Below are 15,357 nucleotides of genomic sequence, written 5' to 3' on the forward strand. Positions count from 1 at the left end.
TGTATCATAATGCATACACACATGGGGTCTGAATTAAGGTTGTACAGGCAACCTTAATTCTGGTATTTCCTAACTTCTGACAGTGCAACCTTCATAATATTTTTTTTCCCCTAGTTTTGTGTGTAATTTCCTCTGTGGGGAGGGGGAAGGAAAGTGAAAAAAGAAATTCCATTATGTCTCATCACCTTTAGATCTACCACACAGACCTTTGCCACTTGAGCTAGTAGAGTAACTGACAGCAGTAGTAGGTAGTCATCCTTTATGTGGACCAGCACCAGAGGGAAATGAGGCACAAACTTTGCTAGTGAGTTTCACAGATAATTGCTGACAGTAGAGGAATGGTGAGACTTTGGGATCTTGGGTTCCATTCCAGACTCTGGAAAAGAGTGTTCTCTAGTGGTCACAGACCCTTCTGTCCCCTCCAGTTTGTCACTGCTCTAATCCTATTTCTTCCCCATCACTGACTCCCCATCCCATTCCCAGTCTTCACTCCTCAAGCTTTTTATCCCAGATCCAATTTCCTTTCCCAACCAGTTCTAGTCCCTGCTCCACTTCGGCTCCCTGTCCCCAATTTCTCTTTCTCTTCTTTTCCCCTCCCCTCAACTTTTCCCTTCTACGTTCTACCCATGCACTTTCCTCCTCCTCCATACTGGACACCAGCCAGGAGTCAGAGAGAGCACAGGAGAGACAGAAGCTCTGCTCATAGTTCTGGTTCCTTGCCCCACCCTGTCCTGGAGCAGGTGAGAACTGCAGTTTCAGGAAAAGTCCTCCTCAGTCCTGGCACCCCTGGTCTGGAGCAGGCTCATCTGCTCTGTTGGGATGGCACTTGTGCAATCCAGTCACACGAAGGAGCAGTAGGGGGCTGGCTGTGCTTGGTGCGGACAGAATCCTCAGATTTTAGGTGTCGCTCTAACAAGTCTCTAAAAAGCATGTACGAAGGGAGATTTTTTTTCAAAGGCTTATAGCTTAGCCAGATTTGTGAAGATTGTGATGGGAATAGCAAAAGGCATTCCCTGACAGAGGCCAACTCCAAAGTGAGAAGGTGCTGGACCTTCTTAACGAAAGGGTTGTATGACTGATTTATTTTTAACACTGGTGAAGCAATGGACTTTTCCCTCACCTCATTATCAGAAATGGCTGAAACTTACAAATTAATTAAATAAATAAATAACCTAGAGCCTGAGGCGGACACGTGGCATGGAAAATTTCAGCCCAAATGGTTAAAGTTCAGCAAAGTTTTATGAGCAACTGGAAACAGGCTCTTAGAATGGGACATGTCTGCCAACCTTAATAATAGGCAGCACTCACAATGCTGCCTGTAATAAGTTATGGACCTCAGAAATTCTGAATTTTGCAGCTGAGGGTAAAGGAAACTATATACCTGCTAAAAGAGAGGGACCGCACTTCTTTTCAGGCTCATATCTCTGCCAGTGTTTTGTGGCTATTTTGAGATTTTTCCCTAAATTTAAAAAGAGGCCAGTGTCACAAGTAAATGTCCTGGAGGGTTGAGACTTGGTGCATCTGATGGGTACAGGCTCTGTACTCCATGCTCCCAGAAGGCAACGCTTTTAATTTTGTTGGGGCAACATTTCATATGGCACTCTTTCCTTTTATTAAGTCTCATTTCGCTATCTTTGTAGCTGCACCCATCATGGCTGTGATGATATTGTATCCGATTGCAGGGTTCTCTTGGATGGTCATTCTGGTGGTGTGAGTCATCCAGGATGGTGCATACCCATTTCATGCTGGTAGCTGCACTCCTTTGGGGCTGTTAACACATCTCCAGGCTGCTGAGATGTCCTCCAGTTACCAGTAAAAACCCGTGGGAAGTGCTAGCCTAGAGGAGGTGACTGAGTTGGAATTACATTAACACTTCTTAGCTTTACAGGAGTGGAGGCACCGTAGTTAACAGAATCAGAATCTTCCATTTGCTGCAAGTCCATCTCTGCCTCTTCCTACGCTTCTGCTCCCTGGCCAGAGCTCACCTGAATGTTTCCCAGCCCTGTGCTCCACCGTCGGGAAGCTCAGAAACTCTGCAGGAGCTTAGTTTTAGCCCTGCCCAGCTCCCGAGCTTCACAGGAGTGAGGTTCCTCTTGTTATCCCATAGCTTCACAGAAGGCATCTGAAATCTTTGGAGGATCAAGTGTTGACCTGTACCAGGACAGTCTGTTACGGATGCCGAACTGGATGAAGGAAAAGTCCAAGTCTGGTGGGAGAAGCAGCAAAGTGGATTGCTTTAGGAATTTGCAGTGCATTTTACTTGCCAGTTGTTTTCATGAGAGAGAGAGAGAGAGAGAGAGTGTGTGTGTGAGTGTGTGTGCGCCTATGCTGCAGGAAGTGATAGACTAGTCATTAGCAAACTGCGACCCTCTGTCACAGAGGCTTATGAAATAAATGATGATCATACTGAAGCGTGAGTCTGGTGAGAAAGCCTTTCGTGCTAATTTAATAAATTGCTTGCATTTAGAATCCCATATTGTTGCTGTTACATTTTTGCTATATGATGCCACATGGGATTAAAAAGAGGAGGGATGGGGGAAGGGGAAAAAAAGCCCAGGTCCTTTAGCAACCGCTGGTGTGACCTCACTCGCTGTCCCAGGGGGGATATGAGATCATGAGAATGCCAGAGCTCTCTGAAGGATTCGATTTGTTCAGCACAGCGGGACAGCCTGCCAAGTGATCTCATCTCTGAGACCCAGAGGGAGGGTGCTGACTGCTGCTTTCTTCCTGGACTGCAGAGGACTGAATCCCTGCACCCCACCGATGGCGATTAATGACAGCGACCTGTGATGACATCGTCAACAATACTGTTACTGTGATGCACGCAGCAAAATTCTAGGGGAATTTTTCCCATCCCTCCCTACCTATCCTTATCAAATCCAAAATCTGGACATCTTAAAATTTAACTTTTAGGAGTGTTAACGCCATGACAGCTGATCTGTTGGTTTATGTTTACGACCCCTCATCCCACTCCTTTGCCCTGACATCAATTCTTCCTTCTAAACAATGAGTGACAACACAAACTCAGATCCTCATCAAGGCTGGGAGACCCAAAATTAGATCCTACTTATGTGGTCAGCTTCTCGGTGCTTGTTCTCACTGCTATAGAGTGAAAGAAAATGTGGTTAGAAAACATATTTCTGTTGCAGCCTCCTGGGGTTACGAGAAACCTGAAGGTAAACAATGAGGCCTTGATGGTGTCCTTTGTAAGAACAAATGGTTTCAAATCTAGAGGAAATACCAAGATGAGAGGATTGTTTCAGTAGACGTTTAAAAAGGGGATAGGGCCCATTCCTGCAAAGTGCATGGCTCCCTAATGTAGAGCAGATAGTTGGATGAATTCTCTTTCCCAATACAATTCTTGGGAGGATTAAGCAACCCTGAAACTAAAGGTTGTATTTCAGAGCTGGTCTTTGTGTCTCAGAGTTTGTATCTGAGACAGCACACACTGCGCAGAAGGGAATGCTGGAAAGCAAGGGAGGGCCTGTTGCAATTTGATTCACCAGGATTCTCTGCAAAATAGGGAGACCATGCTGGTTGTACAATAGTAATTCTCTGCCTTCAGCACAGTGGTGGGACCAGGGAAGGAGAAACATGTCTTGTACTCCTCTTCCTATTTATTAGTATTATTGATCATACAACGATGCCTACAAGCCAGTGCCCTATCGGCACGATACAAACATATAGCAAAGAGACAGTCCCTGCCCTGAGAAGCAAATGTAAGACTGTAGACAACAGCTGGATAAAACAAACCGCCCGGGGGAGCACAAGGAAGCAGTGAGAAGATACTTTTCCCTTTCTGGGCACTAAATTAGATGGCAGTGAAGAGGGCAATAGTTGCAACTCACCAATACCAGTGTGTGCAACCATTAGTAAAGTGCCTGAGAGGCTAATGGACATGCAGGACTCATCATAGCGCGAACTCTCACATCTGAGCCTTTCTCTTCTCCTTTTGGGCCCTTGGCAATGATGATAATTTGTATCATTTATGTTTTACAGGGGAAGTTTTATTTGGTTATTGAAGAGCTGAGCCAGCTGTTCCGCTCGCTTGTCCCCATCCAGTTGTGGTACAAATACATCATGGGGGATGATGCATCCAGCAGCTATTTCCTAGGAGGGATCCTGATCATACTGTATAGTCTCTGCAAGGTAAGGAGATGCCTGGTGAGTAAACGTTGTATAGAGCAGCAAACTCCCTGATTTTTATTTCTTATGATTCAGAAATAAACTCTTTAAAAATGTACTATTTTAGACACTTATATGGTTCCCATTAGTGTTGTATCTGAGCACTTCATGCTCTTCAAAGAGTTTTATCTACCCAACACCCGTGAGAAGTACTATTATCCCCACTTTGCAGATGGTAAAACTGAGGCTCAGAGAGATTTAAAACAGTGGCCTAAGGTTGCACAGGAAGTCTATGTGGAGCTGGGAATTGAATCCTGGTCTTCTGAGGGTGTGCCCTACTTGAACAATTAGACCACAGCAAGCTGGGGTATGAATCCTGCCCCTCATTGGCCTGCCACTGTCTGTCTGTGTGCACCGTACTGATGTGCATTAGCAGTTCCTCAGAGCACTCTGCTCTAGCTCAGAGCGCTCTAGCTAACTGTTCACACATCTCAGCAGGGTTCGCACGGACAGTGAGACCACAGCAGACTCGTGCGAGAGAGATTTACAGCTTCCCACAGTCTAAATGTTCATGTAGACAAGCCCTGCGTATCAGACTGGCACCTTAATCGCTGGACCATCCTTCTGCCTGTTACATTTATGAAAGCAGCCATGCCTAGTTATGTGCCTGTGAGGACATCATACTAGTGCAGCCAGAGTGAGAGCTCGGACTGATGGACATCGTTTTCTGGAAGATACTGGATTAACACCACTGGAGACTGAGGCTGGCATCCCCACCAGCACGATGGATCTTGTCCAGACGGGAAGAGTCTGCCATTTTTCTTAATTACAGTAACCAGGCTCTAGGGCAGGATTGCATTTACAAGCATAAACGTTAGGCCCCAGACTAAGAGATGAGCAAATGGACTAAATTTCACCCCCTTTTGGAGGAGGTTTCCGGGAGAGGTGTGTGTGTGTGTGTGTGTGTGTGTGTGTGTGTGTGTGTGTGTGTGTGTGTATATAAGGGAGTTTCTCCTCTTCCTCTCTGCTTTTCACTAGAGGCAAGATGAGGGAAGAGAAGTGAGTTTTCAGTTAGTTTTGAAGGATGTAAGGTCCTTCATGAGAGTCTCACCATCGCCTTGTGGTGGTTGCTGAGCAAGCTGTGTGCCCCGCTTTCATGAGTCTGACCTATGCTGCTGATGGTTTTCTTATTCCTGTGGAACATAACTCCCAAGGGAGGCCCTGCTCTCAGGTCATTGGTCTGTCGCAATGGATGACCTTCAGGATGAGGACTGAGATCGTTGCGTTTACCCAGTTCTGTCTGGGGAGCCAGTGTGGTGATTCGAGTGCTGCAGTGCTATGTTCTTTGTGGCTAACGTTGCTAAGGATGCGAGCTGCTGCGTTCTGGACAAGCTGGAGTTTTCTAAGATCAGTGTGTTCACGTACAATGAGTGGTGGTAGAAATCACAAAGGCATGGATTGCTTTGCCCGGGTCCTGGACAATTACAGATGGAAAAAGCTGGTTTGAGCAGCTGTAGCTGTCGAAGTATCTAGAAGTCCAGTGAAGAGTCCAGGAGAACTCCCAGGCTATGAACTGAATTGATTAGTTGATGGCAGACTCACTCAGTGTTCAGAGATTGTTCTCATGAAGACCAGATCTTCACCAGGGTTTTTCTTTCCCCCTCCATCGTCACCTTTGCCTTGCTTGGGCTTAGCTTCGGCCAATTGTCTTCCTCCACTTACTGGTATTGGCCAGGCACTGAGATAGTTGGACAGTAGTGATGAATGAGATGTAGGCATGGGGTTGTCCGCATATTGTTGACATTTTGAGTCTCGATGTGTTACTGTTTCCCCCCTGTGGCTTCATATAAAAAACAATAGAAGAGGATGCGAGACAGTCTAGGGCCTTGAGAGACTTTGAGATGAACTCTCTGGTATCACAAGGAGAAGTTGCCCGTCACCATTCTCTCTGAGTGCAGCCTCGGAGCAAAGATTGCAGTCAGCTCTGGGTTTCCCCATCAATTCCTGCTCCTCCTGTGTGGCAGAATAAAAGTATAGTGTAATCAACAGTACTGAATGCAGAAGGGTCTAGTGCAGTGGTTCTCAACCTATTTACCATCGTGGGTGCCCTATGCAGCTCTCTCTGTGTTATGTGGGCTGCATCCACACAGTATATATGCTACCTGTGTGGCCCTGAGGATGTCACATGGGCCGCAGCTGTGTGCTGATTGGGCAGCGAGTTGAGAACCACTGGTCTAGTAATAGAATAAATCTCTCCCGTTGCCCCCGTATGGACAAAACGAGTAGTGCCGTTTCCATTCAGTGTCCTCACCTGAAACCTGGCTGATAGAGGTGCAGGAGCTGAGTGGGGGACAGATGTAATTGAAGACTGCTCTTGGCATGCTTTCCGTTAGTTTGCTCAAGAAAGGCAGGCTGAATGCTGAGCCTATAGCCTTGTGTAAACTAAAAAGGTGCATCACTGATTAAGTTAAAACAGTGTAAGCCTCTTGTGTGAACACTCTTAAACCAATCTGTCCACATAAGAATTTAACGGAAATTGTTTTTTAAACAGATTTTCTTAAATCAGTGCCAGTTGCTCAGCTAGACACAGCCTAAGTCTGTAAAGTCCAGAGATAGCTGCTGCTTATAATAGATTTGTATTGCCTAGATGGTGCCATTTGTGCTAGGTATTGTACAAACATGAATGAAAGACATTCCCTGGTGTAAAGAGATCACTAGATAAATGGTGGGAGGGGAAACTGAGGCACAGAGAGAGGAAGTGACTTGCTCAAGGTCATAGCAGGTCAGTGGCAGAACCAGGACTCCTGAGTCCCAGTGCAGTGCCTATCCACTGGACCGCACTGCCTGTCTGTGCTCTCCACTGTGCTTTTGGAGGACTGAACTATTTCATGTTGTAGGGTGGTAGGAAGCTTCCCTCTTCAAAAGTGGCATTGACTGTAAGCTTCCAGGAGGGGACCTAAGCGATCCCATGTGTCCTTCCTGCACCCGGCGGGGCATGGCTTTGAGTCACATGTGGTGATTCTGATTTCTTGTATGCTTCAAGTGTCTCTTGTGTAAATGGGCAGTGCCTGGGAAAGGGGAAGAGATGTTTCCAGTCCTGGGCTCTTCATATGGCTCCTGTTGTCTGGAGAGACCATCCCAGGTTCGGGTCATTCGTCTTTATGGCATAGGCTGACATGTCTCCACAGGCTGAGGGGCTGACTTCTGAGGTAGCTGCACGGCAATCTGGATCGATGAAGCGATTGATTGTCCTGAAAAGTTCTCCTAGTTTGTGATTTAGCAGCTGCAGTATCAAAGGAGAATAACGATCTACTGCCCTCCACTGTGTCTCAGGAGTAGCATGGCAAGGGTCCCTTCTGTTGAAGTCTCTCTGCGTATGCTGTTAGCGTGGAAGTTTCTTTCCTTCCTGCTTTATTCAAGGTCCTTGTTGATATACAAGGGCTATGTGGTGGGAGGAGGGACGTCAGTGCACTTACTTCAGAAGAGCACCTTTGTATCCGATCAGGACCTTGCCCCCCTACCACTAAACCTGCCCTTCTTTGGTATCTTTTGTGAATTCTTAGCTTGCAGAATTCTGACTCCCAGTTCTGCACTGTCCTGCTCATGACACTGCCAAGGCACGGCTCATAACCAGCAGCAGAGGTCAGGAATGGGAGGGAACTGCCCCGGCTCTTCTGCTTTAAGCAAATATCTGCTACCTTTAACCAGGAAATATCTGTTTTAAACCTAAGAGCCGGCCTGCAACCATGGCCTCCAGCCTACAGCCTAGTGTTGGGAAAAGCCAAAGAGGTTGGCAAAACATGGCTTGATTCTCCTCTCATTCTGCGCTGAAGTAAGTTGGGAGTAACTCTGTTGAAGTCAGTAGAGTGAAACCAGTGTAAGTGGGAAGATAATACAGCCCAGTGGCTGAGAGTCCAGGATCATTTAAGGTGCCTTTAGTGTCTGTGAGCCGTATACAGGATTTGAGGTACTACAGATTTCAGCTTCCCTTTCACTGGAGACACTGTGTGAGAGGAGTGGGGAGTGGACTGGGAGAGGGAATAGGCTGGTTTACATTTCCAATACAGTGCATGGAATATTAGATGCTTGGATCCCATTTACAGTCACAGGAGTTGCATGTCTAATTCTTTACCCGACGCATTGAAAATATACCCCTAGGAGTCCACGTGAGCAAAGCCACAAACCACATTAGAAAAACCACAAAAGCCTATTTGGTGCTCAGACCTGCTGTGCTCTTGGCAGTAATCCAGGGCTTAGCTCGACTGTATCACCTCTCCAAGGCACAAAGGGCAGGTCCTGCAGGCTCAGGTTATAGGGAGGTTGTATAGAGCAGCTGGCACTGGTCCTCTCCGTGCATATGCCTGGCTTACATGTGAACACAGGGCTGACTTTGGTGCGGGAATCCCAGTTGTTAATATGTATGCAGGCCCATGTCTTAATGCCCTACCAGAGAGAAGAGTCCTGCCCAAAGTGTTACTGGCTTCATTTGCATGGGAGAGGAGCGGGGTTGGGAAAACAGTTTGGAAGGACTGGCTCACCGGCCTGCAGGGAGGGATTTCTATTGCCAAGTCAGGGACCCTGATCTGAGTCCCATCCTAATCTCACTCTCCTTGGACCAGTGGAGGCTGAAGGTACTTGGTGTTGCTTTATGGCTGCCCTTCCAGCTCATTAAGGAGCAGCACTGGCCAGTTGTGAACAAAGGTGGAGCAATTCCTTGGCCAGAAAGATGGTGGCTGCAATTTAGATTTCAATGGGTGGCAAGGGAAACACGCATTGTAGGGAGGATGCTAGAAGAGGCTGTGGGGCCCCAGCAGAGACACAAATAAGCCCCAGAAAGAGAGCATGGGGTTGTGTGAGAGAGAGCTGCTACCTACCATGGGATCATTAACTTTTAAAGATCCGTAACAGTCTGCAGCTCAAGCCCTAGGAGCTGACTGGAAACATTACGGAAGAACCCTTGGAGCCCTTTTATCTGCTGACTGGAAGCATTACTGCTGCCTGCATTTGATTCCACATCTATTGCACGGTGATCTCACTGGCATTCTCTGCAGAGAGCCCACTTAGTCACGGTAACCAAAAAAAAAAAAAAACCAACCCCTCACAAAAAAAAAAAAATCCAGTTTTTCTGATGTGTGTGCATATCATGTAAGTCTAATGCAGTTCTTCATGTTAGGTCTTTCTTTTGCCCTTCCACTCGCTCCATATCCAGACAAATTAGAGATGGAAAAGTCCTGTTATGCCATGCAGCCCCACTCCCTGCTAATGCAGAGCTGTTCCCTATGGGGCCTTTTCTCACATCTTGTCTAGTCTAGTTTGCAGTATGGCTTTCTCTATTTGTCTTGGGAGATTGTCCCACAGGCTGATAGATTAAACTCTCAGAAATGTATCCCTGATAGTCCATCAGACTTTTCCCTTTCTTAGCTCTATCTTCACTGCTATTTTTATGCTAAATAATTTCTCGTCTCCTCGGTATTTATCCCCCTTGAGATATGTAGACAGTTATTGTGTCGTGTCCCCCACCACACACACTCACTCACCTTTTGTTGCCACTTAGCCAAGCTGTATGTATTTAATCCTTTAATTTTTTCTCAGAAATCAGTCCCTCCAGCCCCCCACCATTTTTGTTGATCTTCTCTGAACTCCTTCCAATTTATAATGAAGAGCCCAGAAATGAATACCATATTCCAGCTGTAGTCCCATCAGAGATGTCGAGAGAGTGAGAGAGACTATTTTGTCCCCCTTCCTCTAACGTGAAGTCTCTGGGTATGCAACTTAAAGTAATGGTCCTTTTTATTTACCATATTGCAGTGTCAGCTCATGTCTGTTTCTCTGCTCTTTGTCACCCCTCAGTCTCTTTGGGCATTACTGCTTCTCGGGCTCTTTCTTTGCTACGAGTATCTGTTTGGACCATCTCTTCCTAGATGTTCTCCAAGTTACAAGACTCTGTCTGTTATCGCCCTGTGAACAGTGTCTAAAGCTAAATGTTTCTATTGCAGTCTTTTGACATCTGTGGCCGTGTGGGGAGTGTCCGGAAGGCACTGAAGGTCCTTTGCACCCCTCAGGTAAGTAGTCAATGTGTGTGGCTAAGTTGACTTGGAAAATGTTGCCACAAAGGAAAGGTTCAGTAAAGCATTGCTCAGGGTGCCAGATTTATGGTACTTTTGAAAAAAGTCACCCACCATCCCGTGGCTGTGATGGGAAGCCTTACCTAACTTTTGGGTGGGGAAGCAATTCCTGATGTCTGCCCTTTCCCAACAATGTTAATAGAACCTTGCATGGCTGGTCTATTGCAAGATGCTGCATCCCTTTTCTGGAAACAGATTGACAAGTATGTATGAAATGTGACGGTTAGAGGCGCTGAATAGTATTGTTTGATCCACTGAGTCTAATAAAGCAGCGAGTTGCCGTTTGTGTGTGTGTGTGTCTGTGTGAGGCAGAGACTTTAAGACATCCCCTGATTTATGATTAAAATAAATACTACCGTATTCGCCCCAAACATGGCAACGTACAGTAGTGTTATGGTGGTATTTACAGCCACTGCTGGAGAATACTGTGGTAGGACCCCGTGGCTTTTCTGCCATGTGGAGTATAGCTATGGGACCAAACACCATGGTACTTTCTCAGCACTTGGCACGGGTAATGTGTATGTTTGGAGACAGTGTGGCCCAATGGATGGGGACTGGACTATGAGTTGGGACACTTGACTCTCTCATCATGTGGCTTTGGGCAGGTCACTTCACCTCTCTAATTTTCTGTTTCCCCATTCGCACAGTGGGGGTAATGACATACACTCTCCTTTTTATAAAGAGCTTGGAGGTTTGTGGATGAAAAGTGTTTTGGGGATTTTTTGGAGCTAGCTTGTTGTTAGTAGTGTTAATACTTAGCACTTTCTAAGCCCCTTCTATCAGTGCTTTGCAAACGATATTGAATTAATCCTTACAACACCCCACTGAGCTCCGTAAATATCATTATCCTTATTTCCCAACTGTAGATACTGTGGCACAGAGGGATGAAGTGACTTACCCAACATCCTGCAACAAAGTCACTGTCAAAGCAGGGTCTAGGACCCTCATCTCCAGACTCCCGCTGTCAGCCACAGTGCAGGGATGTAGCTTAGTTTCCACTGGGCTTTCTTCAGTGTAGAAAAGCTGGGCATGAAAAGAAGCATTTGTGTGCGTGTACAAGAACAAACCAGGTAATCTAAACCCTTTTGAACAGAGAGGTTTTTCTTCCCTCTCCCTAACAGACCTATGGAGTCCGTGCAACCAGCCAGCAGTGCAGTGAGGCTGGAGACATCTGTGCTATTTGCCAAGTGGAGTTCAGGGAACCTTTGATCCTTATGTGCCAGGTAAGAACACCATGCTTGCCAAACCCGTTGTAGGATCAAACTTAACCTCGTCACTTCTAAACATAGCATAGAAATAGACACAGTATCTCCGTCTAGTGCCCAGTGGACATCTAAGTCACCAAACACCCAACGTAGTATAGACATAGACACTCCCCTGTAGAGCCGAGAATATAACCAAGATCCCCAAGTCTCTCCATTCCTCTACTGTCAGCAAATATCTGTGAAACTTGCAGCCAATGTGAGTCTCATCCTTCTCTAGTGCTAGCCCACACAGAGAGTCAACAGACTTGAGCTAGAAATAGCTGTGTAGACAGCGCTTCGAAGTTGCAGCTCAGACTTTGAAGCCAACCCCCCTCCATAGCTCTGGCTGGAGCTGCAACTTCGAAGTGCTGCCTGCACAGCTATTTGTACAGCCCCTAGCGCAAGCCCGAGTCTGTCGACTGGGGCTGAGAGACTTGCTGCGACTCCCTTCAAAATGCTGTGTAGACATACCCCTAGGTTTTGGAGAGTCTGGCCCACACCTGGAATTGCACTTTGAAGAGAACAGAGAGCTAGTGCAGCGCACCGAGCCCTGCTGTTATGTACCCAGAGAGACATCCCGCACGTAAGAGAACTATATTTTGGACATGTGTTTCCATTTCTTCATTAAGAGATGCTGATGTTTGAGTTATTGCCTGTGTGGGGCTAGTGTGCTCATATTTGGGTTTATTTTTCATGCAGACGGGTGAGTGAGATCCTACAGGTTGCTCCCTCCTTCTAAACTTGCATTGCTTCCCGTACCAAAGCTTTTCTGTTGCATCTGTGCACTGGGTGACAGGGTTGTTCCCCTCCCCTCAGCCTGACAGAGTCCCTTTTCCTCCACAGCATGTGTTTTGTGAAGAGTGCCTCTGCCTGTGGTTTGACAGGGAGAAGACCTGTCCTCTTTGTCGGTCCATCGCAGTGGAGACTCTGCGCTGTTGGAAAGATGGCACTACCTCAGCTCACTTCCAGGTTTATTAACCCCAACACGTACCAGGATCAGGATGACCTGTGAGCAGACAGAAGAAAAAGCTGGGAAACTCCTTGCTTCCAAGTATTTAGTGGGTTGTTGTCTCGGTCTTTCACACAGCTCTCTCTCTCCATCCAACCGGGGGAGCAGGTTGGCATGTTGTTACGTCTCTAGCAGGGATCAGAGTCCATTAGCATGAAGAGTCTTCTAAGGAGAGGGAAGGGGAGTGGGTTTTCAGTGCTTCAGAGTCAGAATCCATCCCTGCCACTCTTCACTGCTAACTTGGGCCTGAGGTCCTTGCTTGAACTTGCTGTCTACAGCACAAATTACCCCAGGCTGGCTCCTCTTTGTCTATTCTCTCGGTGTACATAAATGTCGTGTTTGTAGGGAAAACATGATGAGAGTTTCCCATTATATGTGTGTAGTCCATAATATTAGAGGAAAGCTTTCCTCAACTGACTTGTGAGAGGACAGCAGACTGGAGTTATGTCATTAAACCAGCCTCCTGACTCCCCAGAATCTGTCATCATAAAGTTACATTGCCACTATTGTATTACCTGGGGAAACATGTCAGAGTCACTGCTTCAGTACCACTGGTTCAGAGGTTCATTTAGGGTTCTGGGAACGGTCGGTGGCCAATAGCCCTGTTGTTGTCATTGATACCATAAAACACATGGGTTGCCATCTTGATCTTTATGAAACCTCAAGAAAAATAGCAGAGGGCCATATTAAAGAGACTAAGAGGGGGTGGCATTTTCTCAGCTTTGAAATGTTTCATCTTTAATGTTCATGGTTGGATTATCTGCTTCCTCTGCAAGTGGGAGAGCTTGGAGAGGTGGGGAGAGATTAAAGCCAAGTCTGAATTTTATTACAAAAGTTCAAGTGCTAATTGAAGGCCATGTAAAGAGATGGTTTTCTCAAACCCAGCCCACAAACTGTATAGAGTTCATTTAAAAAAAAAAAAAAGGCACCTCATGCTGTTTCCTGGGGATTGGCTTTATTAAAAAACAAAATGGGAATCCAATAACATATAATTTAACTCAAAACTTTCTTCCTAGGCTTGGCTGCTCCGAAGGCTCCTCTCTCAGGGCTGCTCAGCCCAAACCTTAGATCCTCTCTCTCTAGGGAGTCAGCAGAATCCACCTCATTGTTTCCTAGCAGGATTGATGCCTGCTAACAGGGTGGAGTGTTGCATGCAAATGCTACCAGTGTGATACAGACATAAAGAATTTGGATTCTTTCGAGCTTCATTTGAGATGCCCAAAGATGATCCTATAGCTCATCTTAAGATTTCTCCTAGATCTAGGGTGTGTATCTGGATGTGGCCAGCCTGCCTGCAAACAGACAATATTTCGAAATCCCCTATCGTGGTGACAACTCCTCTAATAAAAGCGATCAGTGGCCCCCTCCTTCTATGAGGATTGTGTGAAATAGATGCAGGGTGCATTTTACTTGAGAGGTTGTTCATTATGAGGACCTTGCAGTCGGGTTCCACCATCCAGGGTAGACTGGGACAAACTTTCTCTATTGATAAACCCCATCTCGCCTAAACAAGCAAATGCCTCGGCTTCAGAAAACGCTTTTCAAGGACAGCGGCTTGTACCCTTAATAGGCAAATGAACAGACTAGATGCTGGAGTAGCACAAGTCTGTATTCTGCTGTCACAGTGTCTGTCGAGAATCTTACGCTGGCACTAGGATGCCAATGGATTTGATGTTTGTTCACTGGCTCTCGAGCTGGAGCTCTCTCTTTCGCTAGACGATTTACTTTTTGCCGAACGCACGGAGAAATGGCCTCATTAAGCAATCATGGCATCTTCCATGCTCATTACTATGGAAATGGCCGTAAGGTTACAATCCCACTTGCCTGGATAATCAAGCAGGAAGAACTGTACCTCAGGGAAACAGGGTGGCACGTGTGTATTGGTTGCTTTCCTGCCCTCCTACTGTAAAGCCTCCTTGGGGGGAAAATTAAAGCAAACAGGAGCTAATGGCAACTGGGTTTTGTCTTAACTTTCCTTGGAAAAAATAGGACAAAGGAGAAGTGATGGAGGCAGAATCTGAATCAAACCTGAATTAAGAGAGAGATAGGATGAAGGGAGAGGAGAAGAGGCTTTGCCCCACAAAATGAGGTGAGGTGCCTTTGTTAAAAGCCTCTTTAGAAAGGCATGGACTAAGCCGAACAGTCCTCTGGTTGTCTCCAAAGGAAAGGTCTCTTCGATTCTGTAGGAAACAGGAGAGATTTCCAACTGGCATAAAATTTCGACATGTGAATCATAGCCTGGGTGAACCTTTATCTGGGTGGAATGGCAAATTGCTGACTCTGCAAGGAAGCACAGGTGAATGTAGAATGAATGGGTTCAGTTCTGTGTGGAATACCATGGAGTGAAACTGATAGGTTAATGTGTAGCTTCTGCTTTCTAGAGTCTCAAGGCTGTTCTGAAAACCTGGTTCCAAGTAGGAGTGACTATTTCTTTGCTTGCCTTTAGGAACTACTGCAAAAATCAGTGTTGTGGGGAATGATGGTGAAGTGTATCAAAATGTTAATAGGAGAAAGATTAAAACTACTGAAGGCATTTGACATTCTGGTTGTAAATAAGCCTTTTTTTGTCTAGTGTTTCCTCCCCTGCCATCAATAGGTGCAAAATTTCTCTGTTGATAGTCTTTTCTCTTCCCTTCCTTCCCCTCCCTCCCCCCGACTATAGTCTTCCAGCTGCGAACATGAGAGAGTGAATTAGCATCTTAATAGTAACTTGCCAGGATTAAAACACTCCACTACTGCCAAAACACTCCAGAAAAACATAACGCAAGGCTTGGTACTACTACTCATTGGGGGGGATCTCTCTGTTTAGTTGAGGCTTTCAGTAGAATTATACACCTGCCATAACACTCTAATT

The 15,357-nt window shown here is 46.2% G+C and overlaps 1 protein-coding gene across 7 annotated transcripts in view; it reads left to right on the forward strand.

The window, feature by feature from the left end:
• Nucleotides 1–15,041, forward strand: part of RNFT2 (ring finger protein, transmembrane 2) — a 39,195-nt gene extending 24,154 nt beyond the window's left edge. For all 7 annotated transcript variants that reach the window (XM_024108098.3, XM_065568298.1, XM_065568296.1 and 4 more), the window contains exons 8-11: nucleotides 4,000–4,149; nucleotides 10,122–10,187; nucleotides 11,372–11,473; nucleotides 12,338–15,041. In XM_024108098.3, the coding sequence (XP_023963866.2) occupies nucleotides 4,000–4,149; nucleotides 10,122–10,187; nucleotides 11,372–11,473; nucleotides 12,338–12,472 (453 nt within the window). In that variant the 3' untranslated portion in view covers nucleotides 12,473–15,041. The remainder of the gene's footprint in view (nucleotides 1–3,999; nucleotides 4,150–10,121; nucleotides 10,188–11,371; nucleotides 11,474–12,337) is intronic.
• The last annotated feature ends 316 nt before the right edge of the window (nucleotides 15,042–15,357 follow it).

The sequence above is a fragment of the Chrysemys picta genome, chromosome 15 (genome assembly GCF_011386835.1).
Source record: "Chrysemys picta bellii isolate R12L10 chromosome 15, ASM1138683v2, whole genome shotgun sequence".
Classification (NCBI taxonomy): Eukaryota; Metazoa; Chordata; order Testudines; family Emydidae; genus Chrysemys; species Chrysemys picta.